The 22,527-nt window shown below is 32.5% G+C and overlaps 4 protein-coding genes and 1 pseudogene across 6 annotated transcripts; 4 read left to right on the forward strand and 1 right to left on the reverse strand.

Annotated features, from left to right (window-relative positions):
* Window positions 1-1,762: 1,762 nt before the first annotated feature.
* LOC146532545 (uncharacterized) lies at window positions 1,763-3,718 on the forward strand. 2 transcript variants are annotated; one of them, XM_085195520.1, is made up of 4 exons: window positions 1,763-2,123; window positions 2,205-2,546; window positions 2,692-2,858; window positions 3,130-3,718. In XM_085195520.1, the coding sequence occupies exons 1-4, from the start codon at window positions 2,112-2,114 to the stop codon at window positions 3,581-3,583; spliced, it is 975 nt and encodes a 324-aa protein (XP_085051646.1). In that variant the 5' UTR covers window positions 1,763-2,111; the 3' UTR covers window positions 3,584-3,718. The 2 variants fall into 2 exon arrangements, with proteins under 2 accessions (XP_085051646.1, XP_085051645.1); XM_085195519.1 differs by having other exon boundaries at window positions 2,692-2,774.
* Window positions 3,719-5,787: 2,069 nt separating this feature from the next.
* Window positions 5,788-7,329, forward strand: LOC146532546 (cuticle protein 18.6-like). The gene is made up of 4 exons (XM_085195556.1): window positions 5,788-5,938; window positions 6,031-6,240; window positions 6,494-6,660; window positions 7,158-7,329. The coding sequence occupies exons 1-4, from the start codon at window positions 5,927-5,929 to the stop codon at window positions 7,225-7,227; spliced, it is 459 nt and encodes a 152-aa protein (XP_085051682.1). The 5' UTR covers window positions 5,788-5,926; the 3' UTR covers window positions 7,228-7,329.
* Window positions 7,330-10,627: 3,298 nt separating this feature from the next.
* Window positions 10,628-11,882, forward strand: LOC146532547 (uncharacterized). Its single transcript, XM_085195552.1, has 4 exons — window positions 10,628-10,735; window positions 10,949-11,191; window positions 11,360-11,526; window positions 11,727-11,882. The coding sequence occupies exons 1-4, from the start codon at window positions 10,724-10,726 to the stop codon at window positions 11,797-11,799; spliced, it is 495 nt and encodes a 164-aa protein (XP_085051678.1). The 5' UTR covers window positions 10,628-10,723; the 3' UTR covers window positions 11,800-11,882.
* Window positions 11,883-14,037: 2,155 nt separating this feature from the next.
* LOC146532548 (cuticle protein 19-like) lies at window positions 14,038-15,279 on the reverse strand. Its single transcript, XM_085195557.1, has 4 exons — window positions 15,175-15,279; window positions 14,765-14,971; window positions 14,359-14,525; window positions 14,038-14,180 (listed from the first exon to the last, which is right to left on the reverse strand). The coding sequence occupies exons 1-4, from the start codon at window positions 15,184-15,186 to the stop codon at window positions 14,111-14,113; spliced, it is 456 nt and encodes a 151-aa protein (XP_085051683.1). The 5' UTR covers window positions 15,187-15,279; the 3' UTR covers window positions 14,038-14,110.
* Window positions 15,280-17,956: 2,677 nt separating this feature from the next.
* Window positions 17,957-20,071, forward strand: LOC146532549 (uncharacterized; annotated as a pseudogene). Its single transcript, XR_014878612.1, has 4 exons — window positions 17,957-18,193; window positions 18,273-18,907; window positions 19,124-19,290; window positions 19,922-20,071. The product of XR_014878612.1 is annotated as an uncharacterized LOC146532549 (transcript).
* Window positions 20,072-22,527: the final 2,456 nt, after the last annotated feature.

A 22,527-nucleotide genomic window follows, 5' to 3' on the forward strand; every position in this document is an offset into this window, starting at 1 on the left:
GTCTTTGTATTCTATTGCAATCAATATGCAATATAAAATCAAAAGCACAACCATATTTATAAGTATACCAGAAAATGTACCACGTACTCTAAAATATATAAAAAATACTTGAAAATAATAAACAAAAAACAAAAATGTATAGAACAATGCAATGTACGAAAGTGAATCAAAGAAAGTGAATGTGAGTGTAGGAAACACCTTCCTCGGCAACTTCTAGAACGAACGGTACTCAATTCTAGCAATATAGGACCGCCATACCGTTATGTCTAGACATAAGAGTTATTTGTAATGGGTTATTATAACTATAGCTGGATTATTCATACTTTATGTACAAAAGCATTAAAAAAACATACACTAAACTAGAAACTTTAAAAATTGTATATTTGCAATATAATTATTCATTTATGACGTAATGTCAAGGCAAAGTCCCCGCCTTCTTGCTCGCTACTTTCACTGTAGCTATAAAAAAAAACAAAAAAGAAAGCTTGGCTACTCTAAAAAAATCTTCTGTCTCCATTGAATAATGGAAACGTGGATAATGTATGCCGCAAATAGAGAACCTAGGAACCCAGTGTGAAGATACCTCCGTTTTCCACTTTCCGCTGAATTTACAATTCCACAAACTATTTAGATAATTTATGATATTTTCATAACAAAGTAAAAAAACTATTATTTAGGTTAGGCGCACACGATCGCTAACAGCACAAATTCATTTAATAGATATTCGCTCTACTCTCCCTTATAAATTACATCTTTTCTTTGATTTAGCTTATATAATTTATTCATAAATTAATTATTATACAATAAATTAGTTACCAAAAGCAGATTTTCAAAAAAAGTACTCGTTAAATTTTCATAACAACTTCTAACAGCAGTAACCATCATCCCTAAAATGACCATATTTTACCAGCTTGACCAGTGCGACCACTAGAACAATTTGAGTACTATACGAATGAAGAGGTTTTTAAAATTATAATTCCCCTTGTGCTTATAGCAAGGCAATTAAAGTTTAAAGTTATTCTCTTAAAAAATAACTACAACGTTTAACAATTTGTATCAGCGCCTGCCCAAATGTAAGGCACAATGCGTCTTTTAGTAGTAATGCTCAAATTTATTATGTATTGTTTTCATAAAAAAAATATAATAATTACTTCAACTATCATAATTGGGGCAGGAGCACTAGCGTATGGATGTAAACGCAATAGATCGTGGGTTCGATTCCACTCCGGAGAATAAATTATTATTTATTTATATTTTCATTTTTTCACTCTCCTTCGAAGTATAACTCAGCGTAGAATTCCATACGTATCTGCATCTGCTTCATCCAGAGAAGGCAGAGGCAGATGATATGAAATCCTATATTATTTTTTATCGCAAAAATAGTTTAAACGATTAATAAGAATAATATAAACAAGCCACCCGCACACGGTTTTATCCGTTTGAACTACACATTCTTTACTTATAGTATTACCTTAAACTGAATACTTTTTCTAATAAAATTATAATTTAAAATTTAAGACATTATCTTTACTTTTGAAATTAATAAACTTTTAAAATAAGTAATAAAACAAATAGTTTTATTTGTAGCAATAAAATGGTTTATACCACTTTTTTATCAACTTTTTTATTTATGAACCGATGGAAAATGATGAAGAAAGAAAAATTGAGTTTACTAAGGTAAAACTGAAGAGGAAAACATTTTGTGATACTTACGATGATGATACCAATTTTTATTATTTACAATAATTAAACTTTCTTATAAAACACATTTTTAAAATAACATTTATAATTACCACTACACGAGACGAGGATACCACAATATATATAAATTGCATAAGATAAGAACTGACCGAAGCCATGGACAAAGCGAATTTCAACGCCGCATTACTCGCTTTTTGTATACATCGTGTTCTGAATACAGGATAGTAAAAAGGAGCCGCGTTAAATCTGTATTAACATATTAATTGTTCACCGCTATTCATTTATTCAGCGACATTGATGGTTTGTTTCGGTATTGCCGAATGGCATATTTCAGTACAAACAAAACATCTCTTATAAAACGGCCATACATCTGAAAAAATGTCAGTTGTCAACCGTGAATCTACAGCAAGATGACTCCTTTTGTAAGTTCCATTTTCTTAATACAATATACAATTGACTTAAATACTTTTAAATATTAACGTTATATTGTTTTTTTTTTCTAGTGTAACTTGGTCGTGATATTAGCCATTGGGTGCGCCAGAACCATATCTGGTGCAGCATTTTCAAATGTAATAGTACAACGAGGGCCAGTGGACTATTTGAACTATAATCCTTCAGCACTTTCCTTCGCTAGCCCGCAATTAGCACAATTATCTGCTGGACCCATCGAGTCTGTAGTATCTATACCTTCAGTGTCATCTTTGGTATCTCCATGTGTGTCTCCTTGCGTCATTCCTAATGGGCCCCTCTCAGGCTTGGCGCAAATACCTGCCACGACTAATGCTAAAATTGTTGCTTATAAGTCATCACTAGCAAATGTACCTGTCATATTGTCAAACAAGGACGTAAGTACCTAAATTACTTTTTAAGCATATTTTTCATATATAGTAAACCTAATTTTATGATTTCTTTATATAAATAAACTTATGTATATAAATATATAATAGATAATTAAAAAGTACAAAAAAAATATATTTGTATATATTTTAGGAAGCAAGAGGCTATCAATATGCATACGCCGTGTTTGATGAAAGCACGGGAGACAAGAAAACCCAGAGCGAGCACAGTGATGGGTCAGTAGTGCAAGGACAATATTCGTTTATTCAACCGGATGGCTTCCGTCGTGAGGTCGTTTACACCGCGGATGATTCGAACGGGTATCGCGTAATTGGGCGTTTATAGTAGATTAGAAATTGAAATAGATTTACATCGTAGAAACAAGAGACACTCTATCTAATTAATTAATATCTCACAAATACTTCCATAATTAAATTTATTCGTAAAATAAAATATATGCCTTTTTTAATAATGTCAGTATTGAAGGCATCATAATTATAATAATCGAGCTAAAGTTAAAAAAATAATACTTAGTAATAATATATTATTAAGTTTGTATATTTTTTTTTAATACTGAAATATTTTATTCAGTTTCAATGCGGTGGTGAGACATATTTCACCAGAACCTGAACACCATAAAGAAGAGGAACCTGAGGAAAAACATGAGATTCCAAAACCGGTACCGCCATGTAACGAGGTCAAAAACGAACATCTAACACATGAACAAGCCGCTCATGGTCTCGAAGAAATCTCAGAAGAAGCACATTCTGAAGTGGAACATATGGATGAAAACAAAAGCGAAGAAAAAGTTGCAGAAATCGATGAAGACAAAAGTGCTGAAAAGAGCGCAGATGCTAGTGCCGAAAAAGAGAAACATGAAGAAGTTCATCTCGTCCCGGTTGTAGAGAGTGCTCCTCATATATCAAATGCTATTATTTCTTATCATGATATAATTAACTGTCTCCAAACTAAACTTAAGGGGGCTCAAAATTTTGTGTCCCCATTAACATATGTACTGGTCCCATCTTCTAGAGGACCATGTTAAAAAATCTTGTTGTGACATATCAACCCTATTCTCAATAAAATGTCGAAATCTAAATCTGGTTAACCAAGGAACACAATACGAATTGAAATATAATTGTACCACGAAATTGATATATGAATAAAATATTTACGCATACGAATATTGTTTCAATTACTTTGAAATAACTGAATCGTGAAATAGAATAATTAATATGAAGGCTAGTTTTCAATATCTAAAATAAAAAAAGTGATTAAATATTGTCGGCAAATTTGATAATATCTCATGCATGCTCAAAATAATTGAATATGGCTATTATAAATTGTCCTTTTCCGCATACAAGGGTATTCACTTAGACAGAGAGATCCTAATGTCAAGACACTGTATTTTACTATTCGAATGAATTCCTGACATTAAGTAGTCGGTGGCAGACCTTAACGTCGCGTGATTCGTGCTCATACTTCCAAAAGGATGTGGGTTCGATTCCCACTCGAGGAAATGAAGTATTTCATATTTTAATTTCTTGGACAGTGGGAATGGCAAGTGTCCTAGTGAGAAACGTAGTGCCTACGTAGGTTCCCAGGTTCCCTCTGCCTACTCTATTATATGCGGGATACAGCGTGATACCAGAAAAAAATCAGACAATGAATAGTAAAGACATATTTTAGAATATTTGTCACAATAGCAAAGCAATAGCAAATATTTCATAATATTACCAAAAAAAATCTTGTATATGACTTAAAAATAGAAAAAACACTCAAATGTAAACAAAGTTACGTTTATATATCGCACTCGACGTTATCAGTTATGACAGTTTCATTTTCTTGTAATGGTTTTGCAAGTTACAAAACTTGAATTTACGTTTATAAAACAAGGTAAATGGAATGCTCTAATATTACACCATCTACATAATAAATCTCAAGGTGCGAAACATAAACATTGTTGGTAAGGAAAATTCGTTCTCGTAATGTTTCCGTACCATATATTGCAATAAATTAATCAAAAATATACGACTTGGACTCATATTTTCACTTATATTAGTATTCTTTTGAAGAACTCTTATTAAAAATTTCACTTATTTTGTTATACCAATTATCTACTATCACGGCACACAATATGCACTTGTGAATGGATTACTAAGACTATAGTACAGATTAATTCAGGAAAATAAACTATAAACCATGAATTCAACGTAAAAATACAAAAAAAATTAATACTAATTGCTAAACATTCCTCTCAAAATAAAAAATCCAATAATGATAAACATTTTTAAAAGGAAACAAACCATCTAAATAAAAAAAAAACTAAAAAATATAATCTATTTTGCTTACATTACACATTAAAACAAAAATATTCAAATAAAAAGTTTAAACTGTAAACTACAAAGGAACATCGACCTTCAGTAATAAACGGAATAGATAATAATGTATATTAATTTATTTCGTAAACAAAGAAATGTACCTTGAAGCCTTTCTATTAAACCTGACCTAAAAACGAACTGTAAAGATATCTACAACGATAAGCGAAAGCTCATTTCATTTTAATAAATATTTCGTTTTTAATTTATATTACATTTAAAGAGTATTATAATATTTTGTAAGCATTATTAATGTTTGGTATGAAATTACATGCATATGTGCGTATGTACAAATTTTATAATAAATGCATATATGTATAAATTATTAAATGTAGATCTTGCAAGCGTACTTAGTTGATTGTTAGGAAATCAGAACATATTTTCAAAAACCTGAATATGATCAAAAATTATATTAAATGTGTGCACCCTAACTTAACTAAACGAAAAACTTAACATTTTATCATTACACATATAAGTTAATACGTGGTGGCGCAGTGGTACAGCACGGCGTCTCAATATAAACACGATAGTTCTGGGTTTGAACGCTACGAAGAAATGATTATACATATGTAACATCTTTTCATTTTCCGACTGTGGCAAGAAGAACGTTTAACTGAGTTACGCTACTCAAGAACGGAGAGCAGAGAGTTTTGAAAAAACTAATAAGTCTCTATCTGATCTGCTAAACGAGAAAAAGCAAAGGAAAACTGAAAACAAACCAATACACTAAATATAATACCGCGTAGGTATTATTACTGAAATAAATAGAATAGGGCGTACCAAATATGCCATAACAACAATAAAGAGCATTGCTAGTGTGAACGCAATGATTAATGCTTTGTTATTAGTATCAGATCGACCTTGAGAGTGGTGCCAGTTGCAGAGTCAAGGCGTCGGCGCACGTCGCCCCACCGCGGAGTGCGCTGGCCACACGCTGTTTCGTTATATAAAACCATTCCGTTGGACCATTGACATCAATCATTTACCAATTGTTCAACCAAACACACACAATGTTCAGCAAAGTGAGTTATAAGAAATGAACAACTAATATATTAAAAAAAAAAACATTTTTTTAATATTTTCAAATTATTGACTACTGAAATCTATTTAACAGATCGTAGCTTTCGGCGCCATCATCGCTGTGGCCAGCGGTGGTCTCCTCCATGGACACGGTCCCGCCGTCTCCTCCCAAAGCATCGTTCGTCACGATGAGGGACACTATGCTGCTCCTCTTGCGTACGCTGCACCTGTAGCCCATACCCCCATCGCCTACGCTCCTGTAGCCTACGCCGCACCTGCTGCCCACTACGAACATGATGAATACGTAAGTTACTATGAATACATTATACAAGGAAAGTAGGTTGGCATACCCTATTGATCCACAAATATTTTAACAGCATTGCTTTAAAACAACATAGATAGGAAATAGAAATGTAAAAAAACACGAAAAAGATCTATTATATTTATATGTTTTTACATATTTATACAGAAATTCGAGAAATTCATACGATAAATTTGTATGAATAAATATTTAAATTTTCATAAAAAAATATTTTTTTTTTCATTTCATTTTCCAGGCTCATCCCAAATACGACTTCGCGTACTCAGTAGCCGACCCCCACACCGGCGACCACAAGTCCCAGCACGAGAGCCGCGACGGTGACGCCGTCCATGGATACTACTCTCTGGTCCAGCCCGACGGCTCCGTACGCAAAGTCGAATACTCTGCTGATGACCACAATGGGTAATTTATTATATTACTTTAATTAATTTATAAAGTCGAAACTTATAAGAAAATAGGAAATTACCATACTCGTATATTCGAGATTTTTTTTTTTTTTTTTATGGAATAGGCTTGCGTTTGACCGCATCAAGTCTGGTGAGCGTTGATGCGGTCTACGGTGGTGCACGCTTGCCTAGAAAATACCTATTCACCCTTTCTTTGAAAACCCCCACATTGTATGTCACAGGAAATACAGATGCCGGCAGTGAGTTCCAATCTCTCGCAGTGCGGATAAAGAATGTAGCCTCAAAGCGTTTCGTTCGTACGGTAGGAATTTCTACCGTGTATGGATGGCGTAAAGCTGTATTGAATGTATCCATAGGCAATGTTTTAGTATCTCTTAAGGAGAAGTCACTTTATATGACTAGATTAAAAAATCTCTCCAAAATTTATATGATCACCTTATAATGTATTTTAATGACTATATTTTTTTTCTTAATATATTTTTTTGTTTACAGTTTCAACGCGGTTGTCCATAACTCAGCCCCCCAAGTGCACGTAGCTGCCGCCCCCGCCTACCATTACTAATTCTGTTAAACTGTGGATACCTCTCATGAATGAATTGTGATTATTATTTATATACTTTTGTAAATATGAGTGAGTGTTATTAAATTGTGGAAATATAATAAATATTGAATATTATTTATAATCCCCTTATTTCAATACTTACATTAATAATGTTACATATGCAAAGAAAGTAATATGGAAGAATTGGAAGAAATAACTGCACTAAAACAAGATACCAAATAATTTTAAGAATGTTTTACATATTTTTTATATTTAAAGTTTGTCTTTGATCCTATAAGATATTTATAAAAAAATATCCGTAAAACCGATTTACACAGAATGGCCGACACTATCAAGGTTGTCACGGTGAGAATGAAAATGCTCGATGAAGAGGTGATCGATGATACTGCAGGAAAGTTCCGTAAATGAATGAGGACCATATACACCATAGCATGTGCAGGTTGATCACAGTGGATGAGGAGAAAGAGAGGGAGACTCCGTCTGGCTACCCCCCTAGGGACAAAGCATGAAACTAAAATACATAATAATACGTCAGACATTTCTCATATATACATATAATATCAATGCAAGCAGAAAGTACCTAGGTATCTCAGTATTTTACTCCATCGACCTTTCCGCCATTTTATGGCAGCAGAATTTGAACCCGCGCCTCTTGGAAGCCGTCCAAGCGCGTTCAAGTTTTCTAAAAAAGTATGTTTCATTCCTAGTGTGGCCACACTTTAATAATATTGCAAATATTAAAATAAGATATTTTCCATTATAATAGTTTTATACGTCGTCAGTGGTTATGGTAAGCCTTTATGTCGCCGAGGAATAATATCTGACTGTTAGCGCGATGGTTGTGGGTTCGACTCACACTTGTGGTATTATTATACAAATCACGAAATGTCTCAAATTTGGATAGAAAATGAAGAACAGAATGTCTTGCCACTATATTCTCTCTATCTACAATTATAATGAAACAAGGTATACAGCGTGCATTTAATTACCGTAATATAATAAATTTCTGTTAATTATTGTATTTATACAAATATTCAAGTAGAGTAACGTTACCACGTAAAATTTTACGATTACCGCAAATTGCATAAACTTTATACATAATTATTTACATTTACGGTATATATGTGAAAATTTCAAAACAGTGTAGAAACTTATCTGCTTACATCAAATTATCGTGTAAACTCATAAATCTCTCAAGTAACTAATATTGCCTCGTAATAACTTACGTCCTATTTTTTTAGTGTCATGCTCTATCCCGGTAGGCAGAGGCAACTTGGGAATCTAGTGTTAAGACACACCGTTCCCATTAAGACGGATGTTCCTCACTTTCATCCATGTTTCAGCATTGGATGTTGAGTGGCGGCACTCAACGCCGCACTTTTCCATAGCCAGAAAATGAAGATTTTAAATATTTAATTTCCTTTACTGGAAATCGAACTCACAATCTATCGTGTTTACAGTCAGACACTTGTGCCTCTGCGCCACTGTATTAATATACTTCCTATTCCTAAACTATCATTCTCACTTCCTATGTTGTTTTTTACATCTACCTACATACATTTCTTACACTTATCAATTATAAATAAATTACAACAAAATATTGAAATAACAAACCTATCCTATGAACTCTTACTCCAAAGGAATTCAACTGAAAGATCAGACTACCAACATTAGCATCCACAAAAAGTAGTCTCGTAACGACAGCAAGCAATTAATGATTGATAAATTATATCTAATTATAGTATGTAAAAACACTAAAAGGTTTTCATAGGCATTTCATCAACTTATCTCATATATACGGCGGGTGTCAACATTTCATATCTAGTTCTTGCAATATTTATAAAGTGATTGTATATTTTATAATGCAAAGTATGTAAGTACGTAAGTACCTACGTATTTGTGTTTTGAAATTATTTGGAACAATTACATACATACATTAATTAAATTTGGTAATGCTGAAAATTATTATTTTTTAATTAGCAGAGGCACAAGTGTGAAACGGTTTCGAAGTATGAAGGGTTCAATTCCCACTCGGAGAATTGAATTATTTAATATTTTCATTTCCTTGCTCTGGTAACAAAACAATGCCTCGAGATTTCGGCGGAAAGTGGGGTATGGAGTATCTTAACCCTAGGCTCCCTCTGCCTACCCTGATATACGCGGGGTGTACAGCCGCACGCTGGAGGGTGAGGCTGAAGAGAAAAATATTTGTTTCTTCTAACTACATATCTGGTGCCTCTTGCCATATTGTAATATAGAATCGATTTATGTATAAGTCACAATAAATAACTAAATTAATTATTTGAACATTATATTTCCAAGCTGGGACTGACTTCATTCGCTTTTCTAGGTATTTTAAATAACTCTAACTAACTTAAAGTTACTAAGTAACTAACTTAAGCAGAAATCTACAAATTTTATTGTTATTGCAAGGATAATTAATTTTAAGTGCATAAAATTATAAAGGGAAATTAATAACGGAAGTAATGAATAGGTATTACGTCCTCGCAAGACTAAAAACTAAAATTTCAGAATTAAAAATGTATAAATATTGTTTATCAATATTTATAATTTGGAATTCAGATTTTTATTTCTATAAATATAAAATTTAATAGGTAATGAAATAGGTAATTAAATTATAGTTTTAAGAAAGGATTTGTAATACTCATTTTTTTTCAGCTTCGCACTTCCTTTTCTTATTTTCCGCCGATTTTTTGAGGAATTCTCTCAGTAGCGGAACTCAACACTCTAATGAAGAAAATTATAAAATAATTCAATCCTCCGAATGGGAGTCGAACCCACAACCGTCGCGGCTACAGGCACACAATTATGCCATAACGTCACGAGGGCTTCGATCGTGAAATACTACACCTATTTTTCTAATTTTTAACTGACAATTGAACCTAAAACAATCCCAAGCAGTTCAGCACGATGGCATAGAGATATTTTATTATATTTAATGTTATATCTATAGTATTTAATATTTATAGTACAGTTTTTAATGTTTTTAATAGTTTTAAATGTAATACACTAAATACTATAAAGAAATAATATGGATATATTATGAAAGTTTAAAAATTAATTGATTTTAAAACTTAACACCAAACATGACAAAATATTAATGTGATGACAGTCTACAAAATAAAAATGATGTAATCCAAAAATGTAACAAATATGAAAACTTATCACCGAGAAAATCGCAACTATTACACACTTTACATAATCAATGACCTGACTTTGACAGCTTTTTACGTCGCCTCGCGTGCAATGTTGGACGTGCGTGGTCGAAACTGTCAAATTCATGTACCATGACACGAATCGATATTGATACTATAATGGGGTTCTTTGGGTGACCTTCTCCACTATCACAATAGATCGCTATGCATGGTCTGCTTCTACCCCACTTATTCTTATTGACTGCTTAATCATATAAAAAGTCACGGTCAGCTCGTACAGATATCAATCACTGACCAGAACTCGAGCAAACAACAGCAAAATGTTCAGCAAAGTGAGTGCCAACATCATTTCTGTGTAATTTAATACTTTATCGGTGCATGTAGACTAGCTCCGTGAGAACAATATCAAATCGACCGCAAGTCACTAAACGCAATTGAGACTAAAATTATTAAATACAATAAAGTTTATAAAATAAATATTATAACTAATATATAACAAATTCTGTATATTTGGAAAAATAATAAAATAATTGTGAAATTCATAGATCGTAGCTTTCGGAGCCCTCCTGGCAGCAGCCAACGCTGGCTACTACCCCGGCCATGGACATGCAGTGTCTTCACAAAGCATAGTTCGTCATGACGAGGGTTTGGCTCTCGGACACATCGCGGCACCAGCTCACTATGCCGTACCCCTGGTTCAAGCAGCTCCTCTGGCCCACTATGCCGCTCCTGCAGCTTATGCCGCCCCTCTTGCCTATGCTGGACATTATGAAGGTCACGATGAACACGTAAGTATCCATACATTATAAATGAAATTTAGCTATCTGTTTAACTACCAGAGAACTCTAAATCATAATAAATAAATAAATAAAAAATGAATAAAAAAAATATTGTCCCACAAATTCAATTCCCTTTTTTAATTAATGTGACATTTGAAAAATATTACTTTTTTCCAGGCTCATCCCAAATACGACTTCGCGTACTCAGTAGCTGACCCTCACACCGGCGACCACAAGTCCCAGCACGAGAGCCGCGACGGTGACGCCGTACATGGATACTACTCTCTGGTCCAGCCCGACGGCTCCGTACGCAAAGTTGAATACTCTGCTGATGACCACAATGGGTAATACTCCATGTTTCATTATTTTTTATAAACTAAATTTTGATGACTAGAACCAGGTCTTGTCCCCAACCCCAAGTAAAATAAAAGTTTATTATTATTCGTTTCAACCATGTGCATGTTAACTGCCCTATGGCGTCTTTGATGTATAATATTTTATCACCTTTTATTTTTTTTCATACTATATTTTTATACTATTTCAGATTTAACGCAGTGGTCCACAACTCCGCACCCTCAATCCACCCGCAACCTGCCTACGCTGGTCATCACTACTGATTTAAAATAATATTATTTTTATATATTTTTTATTCAATCATACAAAATAATATATAAGTAATTTATTAAATTTTAAAACCAAATCATATTTTTTCGTTATTTCCAACAGTGATAAAAGATTCCTTATATTTTTGAAGAAATATAATGGTATAATTGTGTGAAGAAAGATCCCTTATATTTGTTAACATGGCAAATTATTAATGCATAAAAATAAAATAAATCTAAACAACAGAACAATCCAAGGAGTCCCTCAAATTATGTCACGCTCTAATTACTGTTAGTCGAGGCACGATACATAAAAAAGTTTAATTTTCTACTCCAATCAAATTACAATGTCAATTTTATCAATAATTGTAAGTAATCAATCTATTTTAGATAATCGATCTACATAAAATTTTGATAATTGATTTATTGATTAAGTTACAACATTGGCACTCCCTATGTAGAAGACCAAGATACTATCTATTAAAATTATTAATAAAATACTAGTGATCCGCCCGCGGTTTATACTTATTCGTCCACTTATACTTATTGCTATATTGTAGACAAATATTATTCACACAATACAAAATCTAATAAATAGTATTCTCTCTTGCCACACGATAATTCTAAGCAATCATCTTTGGGTAACGGAAATTTATAAAAATCTCCTTACAGATATGCTATCAACAAAAATAAGTGGTAAGAAGAGCGCTCAAGTGTTCAATGACAAGTGGTTCCGAGAAACCCGGGTTCAAATCCCTAAATTAGTACATTATAGACAAATTGCACAAAATTTTTCACATCAATTGAAGACTATGTTATTATGTTTACATCAGAATTGTATGAAAACTGTATTACAGTAAACTTTAATCTAAATCCATTCAGAATTTTTTGGGTGAAAATGGAACAAACATCCATCTTTACAAACTTTCAAATTAATAATTTTAGAAGGATTGTTATTCCAAAGATAAAAATGGTGTTTTATAACTCTCACTGTGCCACTATAGCCTTTAATTTTATAAATTCTTTTAGACATATCCATATCCACCCAAACAAACCAACGAGAGTTAGACAAATGGAAAATATACTTAACGCACTTTGCACTAATTTTGACACATTGTCTTATAGATTTATTTATCTTTATCTTGATATATACTTTTATTATATAAGAGAATTATTATTATTTTTATATATTAATTTAATTTACGGCAGTATTGTGTATTCATTTCTTTTTAGTAAAGAAATTTGTTTTATATATTTGCCTTTTTTTACAACATTAAGTTACAACTTACACATATATTTTTCTTTCATTTCGCATTTATTATTAAACGTACAAGTTATTATAAAATACCTGAATCGCTATCATTGAACCGCTAATTTTACCTAACCGCTAATAGTTGTTAAAATAATCTTTTCTCTCTAAATTTTAAAGACTTAGTTAAATTCAATTTTGAATTACCATTATCCAGGCAGGTTAAGTTTTTATTAGTCAGTGAGTAAATATGATATCGTAAATAAATATAAAAGTTAAAAAAGTATTAAACAAATGAAAACATATTTTCAAGTTACAAAAGATCCGAAATTGCATTAAAGATCAAACTTTTACTTAATTACTAGTGGGCGCGCACAGCTTCGCCTGCTTATTTGGACCCTTAGGGGTGAATTCTAATAAGCCATGAAACACATGTTCAATGAAATATTTTTGTCTAAATTTTTAATTTTATAAAAATCGGTGACGACTTAAAGTTTTTCCATACAAATTTTTAACCCCTTATTTGCACCCCTAGGGGGTAAATTATAATAAACCACGAAACACATGCTTAATAATATTTTTTTAAGAATCTCAATTTCAAATTTTATAAAAATCGGTGGCGATTTTAAGATTTTTCCATACAAACTTTCAACCCCTGTTTTGCACCCTTAGGGGAGAATTCTAGAAAACGATGAAACACGTGTTCAATTAAATACTTTTAAAAATCTAAATTTCAAATTTTATAAAAATCGGTGCCGATTTAATTTTTTTTCCATACAAACTTTCAACCTCTATTTCACTCCTTTAGGGTTAAAATTTTTCAAAATCCCTTCTTAGTGGTGCAGTCCAGATTACGAAAGTAAACATCTGTCCAAATTTCACGTTTCTTCGCACAGTGGTTACGGCTGTGCGTGCGTCTTACCTCAGTCAGTGAGGACAAGTTCTTTTATATATATAGATTAATATAGTTTTGATTGGCATTGTATAAGAATTAAAAGATAAAATCAGTTTAAGTTAACATTTAATAAATAGCTCGGCATTTTCATTTTACACACAAATTTTTGGTTTTGATTGGAATCAGTAGTGATGGTAGTAAGCTGGCTGAGGATGAACTGAGGGAGCAGAGTTGTGCACGACGGCGTTGAATCTATAAATAAATTTATATTTTTAATAAGTAATTATTTTAAATACTAGTAAAACAATACCACTTACTTAAAATAATAATAACTCTCCGGATTAAAAACAATAAGATTATCAGTTAATTTTTTTTTTACGTATTTATAAAAATCAGTTCTAAGTCGTAAAAATAATTATACAAAACTCACCCGCTATGATCATCAGCAGAGTATTCAACTTTGCGTACGGAGCCGTCGGGCTGCACCAGAGAGTAGTATCCATGTACGGCGTCACCGTCGCGGCTCTCGTGCTGGGACTTGTGGTCGCCGGTGTGGGGGTCAGCTACTGAGTACGCGAAGTCGTATTTGGGGTAAGCCTAAAAATATCAGTCAATTACAAAATAATAATTAAAAAGCACTAAAATATAAACTGTTGGTGACATTTTCATTTCTTGGCTCTGCTATCGAGGCAAAGCGCGGCGTTGTGTTCCGCCACTCAAGACGCAATACCTCCAGAATTCGACAGAAAAAGGAGAACGGAGTGTCTTAACACTAAGTTCCCTCTGCCTACCATGCTATGTGTGGGATTCAGCGTGATAAAAAAAAAATAACTTACATATTCATCATGTCCAGCATAAGCAGCAGGGGCGTAGACGGCTGAAGCATATGCCAGTGGGGCGGCGTGAATTAAAGGTGCAGCATAAGCCAAGGGGGCGATATGTCCTTCATCGTGACGAACGATGCTTTGAGATGAAACAGCGTGGCCATGTCCATGTAGGAGACCAGCGTTGGCCGCAGCCAGGAGGATTCCAAAAATTGCAACCTGTTCATAAAAATAACATTTTTTAGTATTTTCTGGTGCTATAAAAAGCAATGAGGTATTTGAAAAATGTTTTGTTAATATTCTTCAATTATAAGAAAGGTTAATATTCTTCAATTATAATATTTTTTTATGTTGAAATATTTTTTATGCGAAAATTATAATATTATTTCTGGTGACAAATATAAAATTTTTATCGCACGCACCTTAGCGAACATTTTACTGTTGAAATGGACAATGCTAGTCAGTGATTGATGTCAATACTGTACTAACAGTGGTTTTTATATCATATAACACCAACAGAGAGAACAAGTGGGGCACACAAATGTGTTCTACATTACATAGGTCACTTACTAAAATATGTTTAAGCCTTAAAAGAAAAAAAGTATTTATCTTAATAGTTTCTACACATTTAATTATAAACGGTGAAATTGAATTTGTATTTATCAAGGTAGTTACAATTGGGTAAGCGTAATAATAAGACAAATTCACCTTAATTGTTATAAACAAAGACGTAGGCTAGTACTTTCACAATTTTCGAATGCTTTTAATTAAACTTATTTACTATATATAATTATGATATCCATATTTGGTTTCATTTTTATGATCCACGTGCATTATATTAAATGTAGATAAGTATAAAAATTTTGTAACAGTAAAAAAAATAAAACAAAAAATTCTACATATATGGAAAATACACTAAAGAAAAGAAAAAATAACGTCACGTTTGCTAAAACAAATGTGAACAACACAAAAATCTAAAGTAAGATTTCCATACGATCATGTAACCTCAGTAGTAACTACTCTTATTTAATACAAACTTTTGAAACTAACATATTTGTCACAAAAATTACCAGTTACTAGTTCGTTGAAAGGAAATTATTGTATAATTTTCTCAAAATATTAAACTAGCAAGTATTTAAATTTAGTTATTATTTATTTGTTAATATGAACGAAGGCCTTTTTAAATTATTCCTTTTTCCCATTCTCCATTCGATTCTAACTAGTCATTAGTTGGTTCCGTTAATATATCGCTAACAGGATCTAAAAACTAGGTGCTTAGCAGAATTTTTGTATTTATTTATTTTGAACAGGAGTTTTGCACTTCAACAAAAATTTCATATATAAACAAAACACTTTAGAATTAAGATATTTGGAAAAAAAAACATACGTTATGAATACGATTAATTGTTAATAGCTAACAATTTTACTAAGCATATTTAATTAATCAACAACAATACATAAATCTTTAAGGTGCGTAATATTGTAAATCGTGATGGCTTTCACGCAATTCCGTCACGAGCGGTTATAGAATTAGGGCCAAGTGCGTTTATAACCTTAAAATCTTTTAATTATCAGTATATTATCAAATTTTAAAAATTAAAAAAAAACTTCACTGATAAAGAGGATGTCAATTTACAAATTATGTCAAATTCTAAAATTTAAAGAAAATTCATTGACAAATTGTCGAGTCAAATTTCAATTATTCAAAAGGGTATCGAAACTTTTAAATAATTAATTCCTGAGTTCATTTTATTCAATTTACATACTTTCCTTATAAGGTCAGGTTATAAAACTAAATTACATTATGTACGATTTTAAATATTAAAAGAAAATATAATTGCAAAACATAAGAAATAAAAATATTCTTTAGCGTAATATAAAATATTTCCCCAGTCATTTCCTAAAGCTAAAATCTTTTAAATTATACATACTAAAATCCGTTTAGTATGGTTTTCATTAATAAAAGGTTAAAGGATTTGAATTCAGATTGTATTTCAAATCCTTTAACAGTTTAAGTAATGTTTTTGGAAGTAGGCAAATAGCTGAGATGTTCTTGACCAAGAGATAATTAGTAAAGATAATAATTAAGACACTATTAACTCAAGCTTTATGTACCATGACGTAAAAGTAAAGCGTGAGATTAATTAAATAGGTTTCAGTTACCTAATTATCCCTATTGAGATAGCCAAATAATTATAATTTACGAGTACTTATGGGGATAGCTGCTGATTTTTTTAAAAAAGTAATATATATAAAATATAAAAATATCTATTTATTAAGAATAATACAGCATGTTAATAAAACATAGGCTTTTTTTCTATTGTTCAGCCTATGTTTGTGAAAAAAACGAGTAATGGTTTTTAGTAAATCCTGTTTTATTAGAGCTCTCTAAGAAAGGATAGCTGCCTGAGAGAAAGAGTCCTCGTGTTTTTAATATACAGATATTTTTTGATGAATTTAATTAAACAATTTTTATTATTTACTGCAAGAAATAAAAAACTGTTTAATTAAATAAAAATCATAAAATTCATAAATAACAAAAATGATACGGATATATGATTTACTGTATACAAGCTTATGTCAGTCACAATGAGATAGAAAAATATCAAAAGAAATGAAATGTCTGTTTTCTATACCTAAGATTCTGTGAAAAATAACTCGGTCCTAAGTAACAGCCTCAATTCATTATTCATTAATATATACACTGCCTATAACGTTGTTACTTATTGGAAGTGTTGCATACGTTGCTACACCACATGCAAAATATAATAAATTGATTTTTACTTTTATCGTATAAGATAATATAATCAAAACAGTTATTTAATTTTTAGAAAATCTATTTCACGTGACTGAAAATATTATATAAAAACCTAATACGAATTTCTCTTCCTTTAGTTATTAAAACAAAATGGAATATAACCAAGACTGTTTCTGAACAGACAAGGATGCTTACAAAAATAAGTGGCATACCAAGCAGAGCTATAAAAGTTAATGATAATACTTATAACATTAGCACTATTTAGTCCATATTATAGAGACCAATTATCGCTATGTGTCTTTTCAGGTATGAGGTAGACATATCATTCCATATCACTGATACACATTCCTAAAATATATGAACTCGATAATAACAAAACCTATTCCTCATTCATATATATACTTATCTAAAAAAATAACTGTTTTTTTTTACCTTATCACAGCCTACACCGACCCAGTATAATGAGATACAGTTCACAGAAAAACTGTTAAGTAACTATTCTTTGGCCCGTCTTGTGTGTAATGAGAGAATTGTGAAGACAAAGAGTGATGACCTTGCAGCAACATGGATGTACCATGAAGCGCCCCACCGGAGCAACAATGTAAATTCTTATAAAACCCACGATTAATTATCAAAAACATGTCAGTTACGGATTAGAATTCGAATAAAAAATGTTTTCAAAAGTAAGCAAACTACTAAAATAACATAATACATTTTTTATCTCTAACAGTTATACTTTACATAACATTTATTGTTTTGCAGATCTTCATTTTTGGTGTAATAGTGGCAGTGGCGCAAGCTGGCGGCTTGGGCCATGGCGGTTGGTCCCCATCTTCCCAATATAACCCATTGAATCACGCTGCCGGTCACGTTGCCAATCCTCACTATCCTGCAGCCCTTGGATATGGCGCCCCCCTAGTTCCGAGATCTCTTGGATATGCGTCCCCTCTTTCTCATTCTGCATCGTTAGCTGCTTTAGACCATTCAGCGCAACTTGCTCATAAAGCTCCTTTAGTCATGTGGGGCCTTTGGCTCCAGTAGCTCCGTTGGCACACAGTCATCCTTTAGGATATAACGGTCCTTTGGCTCCAATAGCTCCACTGGCTCATGGTGCTCCACTGGGTCATGGTGCTCCACTGGCGCATGGTGCTCCACTGGCTCATGGCGCTCTACTGGCTCATGGTGCTCCATTGGCTTATGGTGCTCCTTTAGCGTCAAGAACTGCTTTAGGCTATGGTGGTCCTCTAGCCCATGCCAGTTCTTTAGCCCATGCAGGCTCCCTTGGCAGTGCTCCTTTCGCTCACGCAACATCCCACGCTAATGTATTATCTTTATCACACGCCGCACCACATGGCAACCACGGATATGCCAGCCGCTACGCTGCCAAAGACTACTACGTGAGTAAATCAACTACTCTAATAATAATGAATGAAGAAACGTAATATATGCATCATATAAAATAAATTTATTTAATGCTATTTTTTATGTTTGTTTAGTATTTTATAACTACATTTCCGTAAATTATTTACCTTTCCATATGATATATACTTCGCCACCATTTATCATCTATGGCATAAATTTTCTGTAATACTTATATCTTAATTATATTACAGTCTCATCCCAAGTACCAGTACTCGTACTCCGTCGAAGATCCCCACACTGGTGACCACAAGGCTCAACACGAAGCTCGCGACGGAGATGTTGTCAAAGGCGAATATTCCTTACTGCAACCTGATGGCTCCTTCAGAAAAGTATCTTACTCTGCCGACGACCATCATGGGTAAGATATACATACTTTATTTTCTATCGCTCTATTTTAAACTTTGTTTTTTATATAAAATTTATAAATTTGCATAACTTGCCAGGAAGCTTCTCAGGAAGTTTAAAAGATGCGTAACATGCATACGTCACAAATATAAACTCACATGGTAGTCTAACCGGTATTTTTGAGCTTCATCATACGAGTAATAACCTCAATCGACCTCTGTGTTTACTACTAAAATATCTCGGCAAACTAGTGTCAGTTGGTTCAAACGAGTTTTGACGTTTTCATGATTCAGTAAGGTTCACCGGTCTTTACTGCGTTTAATAAATAAAATATATGACCTTAAAAGTGCGATCTAGATTTAAATGTTTACAGATTTTTTTCATACTAAACCACAAAATATTTCGTATTTTATTCTTTTAATATTCATATTTGAAATGTTTATAAATTATGAAGTAACGCTTTCTAAAGTCAGCTCAAGCTTAGATAGTATAAATTATATTTATATAAATCAGGTTCCCGCTGTATCCCGCACACGACAGGACAGGCAGAGGAAACCTAGTTAAGACACTCCGTTCCCCTGCGCTACGACTGGCCTATAAAATATATCTCTAAATCATATTTATAAACATTATATATTTTTCAGTTTCAACGCGGTAGTTCAAAACTCCGGACCTAGCCATCACGTCTACTCTGCCCAGTATCACCATTACTAATATTAAAGATAATCAATGATGCCAAAAACTTACAAGATATCTTTGCTTGCTGTGATCGAATTAATTTTTTACTCATTAAATAAATAAGCATAAATTCGAAATATTTTTTATTACTTTCCTAACTGTATTGTGGGTCCTGTAACTGTATTTCTCCGCTCTGAGTGTTGAGGGAAAGCACGGTTCCGCAACTCAATACGCAAATCATCCAGAAATCGGTGGGAAGAGGGAAGCGGAGTGTCTTAGCACTAGGCTTTCTCTGCCTACTCTGCTACATGCGGGATAGAGCGTGAAACTGAAAAATAAAATCACAAAAGGAAATCCACAAATAATGAAAAAAAATACCTATTTTTAAGCACCTATTTGATAGTTGTATGTTTCTACAAGTACAAGACAATGACTTTAAGAAAGGTACATTTAAAATATTTGAGTTGCGAAAAACAAATCTAATTGATAAATCTTAAACATTCGCTGTCGAAACTTCAGCACTTGCCTGTTATTTACATCGACAAGTATTGCACATAACATTCATTTTGGCTCAATTTAATCATATGATATTGTAATTCTATTTGCATAGACAAACAAGACAAACGTTTGGCTTTATCTAATATAAAAAGTTAATTTACATTTATTTTGACTAGAATTTATACAGTTTATATTAAAATAGAATATATTGGCCGCCGAAAATTATACTATTTTTATTTAAAGTTTAGTTTACATATAATAATAAATCTTCTATTCAATAACAAATAATATAGTTGCAGCCTAAAAACTTGTTATAAGTAACAAGTTAACAAGTATGACTTGTTATAATATAAACTATATAAATATATAACTTATAATAATAGAATAAGAAAATTAATTTTATATGTAAATTAAGTAAGTATGTAAGTTCCTAAATGTCATATAATAACAAATTAATCAATAATGTCACTAACTACAATTTCCTTTCACTAAATACGTTACACTATTAGTTCAGTATATCCTCAGGCGAAATGCTGTTACGTACAAAAAAAAGGATATTATTGGTATGTGCAACAGTGTACCCATTTCCTGCTGAATTGTAGAGGCATTGCCTGTTGAGTGGCGGAACTTAACACCGCGCTTTGCTTCGACAACAGAGCGAAATAATGAAAATATTAAATATTTAATTTCCTCGGATGGAAGTATTTTGAAGTAAATTGCTTGTAGCATTGCATTTGTAATGTCAAATCATAGATAAATCTAGATTTGGAAATCGCAAAGGTAGGTACTCTAATTTCCCAATTTCTCTACTACCGTATATACGACCATGCCTTGTAACGAACCTGTTCAACAGCCTACTATAAATTGTGTCATAATAGTTAAATAAGTTAGAAATAGACCAAGCGTGACCTAAACCTAAATTGTAATTACGAGTAAAAGTAATATTATTTAAAATAAATAATAATATTTAGTATTTTACAATTTATGTACATTTTGAATATAAAATTCTAACGTAAACCGCAAGTAGCAGAGTAGGTAGAGATAGCCTACTGTTAAGACACTCCGCTCCCCACTTTCCGCTGAAATCTTTAGGCATTGCGTGCTGAGTGGCGGAACTTAACTCCGCATTTTACCTTGATACCAGAGCAAAGAAACGAAAATATTATATATTTAATTTCTTTGAGTGGGCATCGAACCCACAACCTGCGGCCTTAAGAAAAATATACATATATGTATTGTAATATACGTATATGTACTCCTTGTAAGGCGCATTTAAAGTGAATCATAAATCGATCAATATGTACAAAAGACATAAACCAATTTGATTACACACTTCATTTATTATGTTTTCATTATGTCGTGACAAGCTATATATAAACTCTAATTTAACAATTTGTGGTACCTACCACGAAATAAATGGCGTTAAATACAAAAAACAATGATTGATATTATTATTATTTTCTCAGGGGCAAAATTGGTAAGAACGGTGATTGACCTCCTAACCACAGATTATACTTATCCTTTCATCAAACGAAATCTATTTAATAATAAAAATAGAATAATTCTCAAGGCGGTTTTTTTAGCCTCACGCTTTATCCCGCACACAGCAGGGTAGGCAGGGGAACCTAGTGTTAAAACACTCCGTTCCTCACTTTCTGTCGAATTTTGGAGACATTGCGTGTTGAGTGGCAGAACTCAACCAGAGCGAAGAAATGGAAATATAAACGTAAATAAATATTACACTTCCTCGAGTGGGAATCGAACCCACAATCGTCGTTCCAGTCACACCTTTGTGCCGCCGCGCCACGACTGCCTCTTTTTTTTTCACTCTTACCATAATAAAAACAAAATCATATAATATATAACATTTTCCTATTTTTTCGACTTCCATCAAAATGAATGAATTATAACACTTTTTTAACAATAAATTGCCAATTTTATTTCGCATTAATAAAACGACAAAGGCATTAATCAGATTACCGCTTCCGTGACACTGACACGAACTCACGTTCTGTCCGAACTCCAGACCGGACCTACCGGGGATATTTCCCAATTATTTTTATAAACAAATTCG

This window comes from Heliconius melpomene, chromosome 13, assembly GCF_056956725.1.
Source record: "Heliconius melpomene rosina isolate 202511_hmr_F chromosome 13, ASM5695672v1, whole genome shotgun sequence".
NCBI lineage: Eukaryota > Metazoa > Arthropoda > Insecta > Lepidoptera > Nymphalidae > Heliconius > Heliconius melpomene.

What these genes read in the sequence shown, in the direction of transcription:
- LOC146532545 (XM_085195520.1), top strand. An exon ending in TCATATTGTCAAACAAGGAC is followed by an intron (nt 2,547 to 2,691) that starts GTAAGTACCTAA and finishes TATATATTTTAG; the next exon opens with GAAGCAAGAGGCTATCAATA. An exon ending in ACCGCGGATGATTCGAACGG is followed by an intron (nt 2,859 to 3,129) that starts GTATCGCGTAAT and finishes TATTTTATTCAG; the next exon opens with TTTCAATGCGGTGGTGAGAC.
- LOC146532546 (XM_085195556.1), top strand. An exon ending in ACTACGAACATGATGAATAC is followed by an intron (nt 6,241 to 6,493) that starts GTAAGTTACTAT and finishes TTCATTTTCCAG; the next exon opens with GCTCATCCCAAATACGACTT. An exon ending in TCTGCTGATGACCACAATGG is followed by an intron (nt 6,661 to 7,157) that starts GTAATTTATTAT and finishes TTTTGTTTACAG; the next exon opens with TTTCAACGCGGTTGTCCATA.
- LOC146532547 (XM_085195552.1), top strand. An exon ending in ATGAAGGTCACGATGAACAC is followed by an intron (nt 11,192 to 11,359) that starts GTAAGTATCCAT and finishes ACTTTTTTCCAG; the next exon opens with GCTCATCCCAAATACGACTT. An exon ending in TCTGCTGATGACCACAATGG is followed by an intron (nt 11,527 to 11,726) that starts GTAATACTCCAT and finishes ATACTATTTCAG; the next exon opens with ATTTAACGCAGTGGTCCACA.
- LOC146532548 (XM_085195557.1), bottom strand. An exon ending in ATGCTGGACATGATGAATAT is followed by an intron (nt 14,526 to 14,764) that starts GTAAGTTATTTT and finishes TGATATTTTTAG; the next exon opens with GCTTACCCCAAATACGACTT. An exon ending in TCTGCTGATGATCATAGCGG is followed by an intron (nt 14,181 to 14,358) that starts GTGAGTTTTGTA and finishes ATTTATTTATAG; the next exon opens with ATTCAACGCCGTCGTGCACA.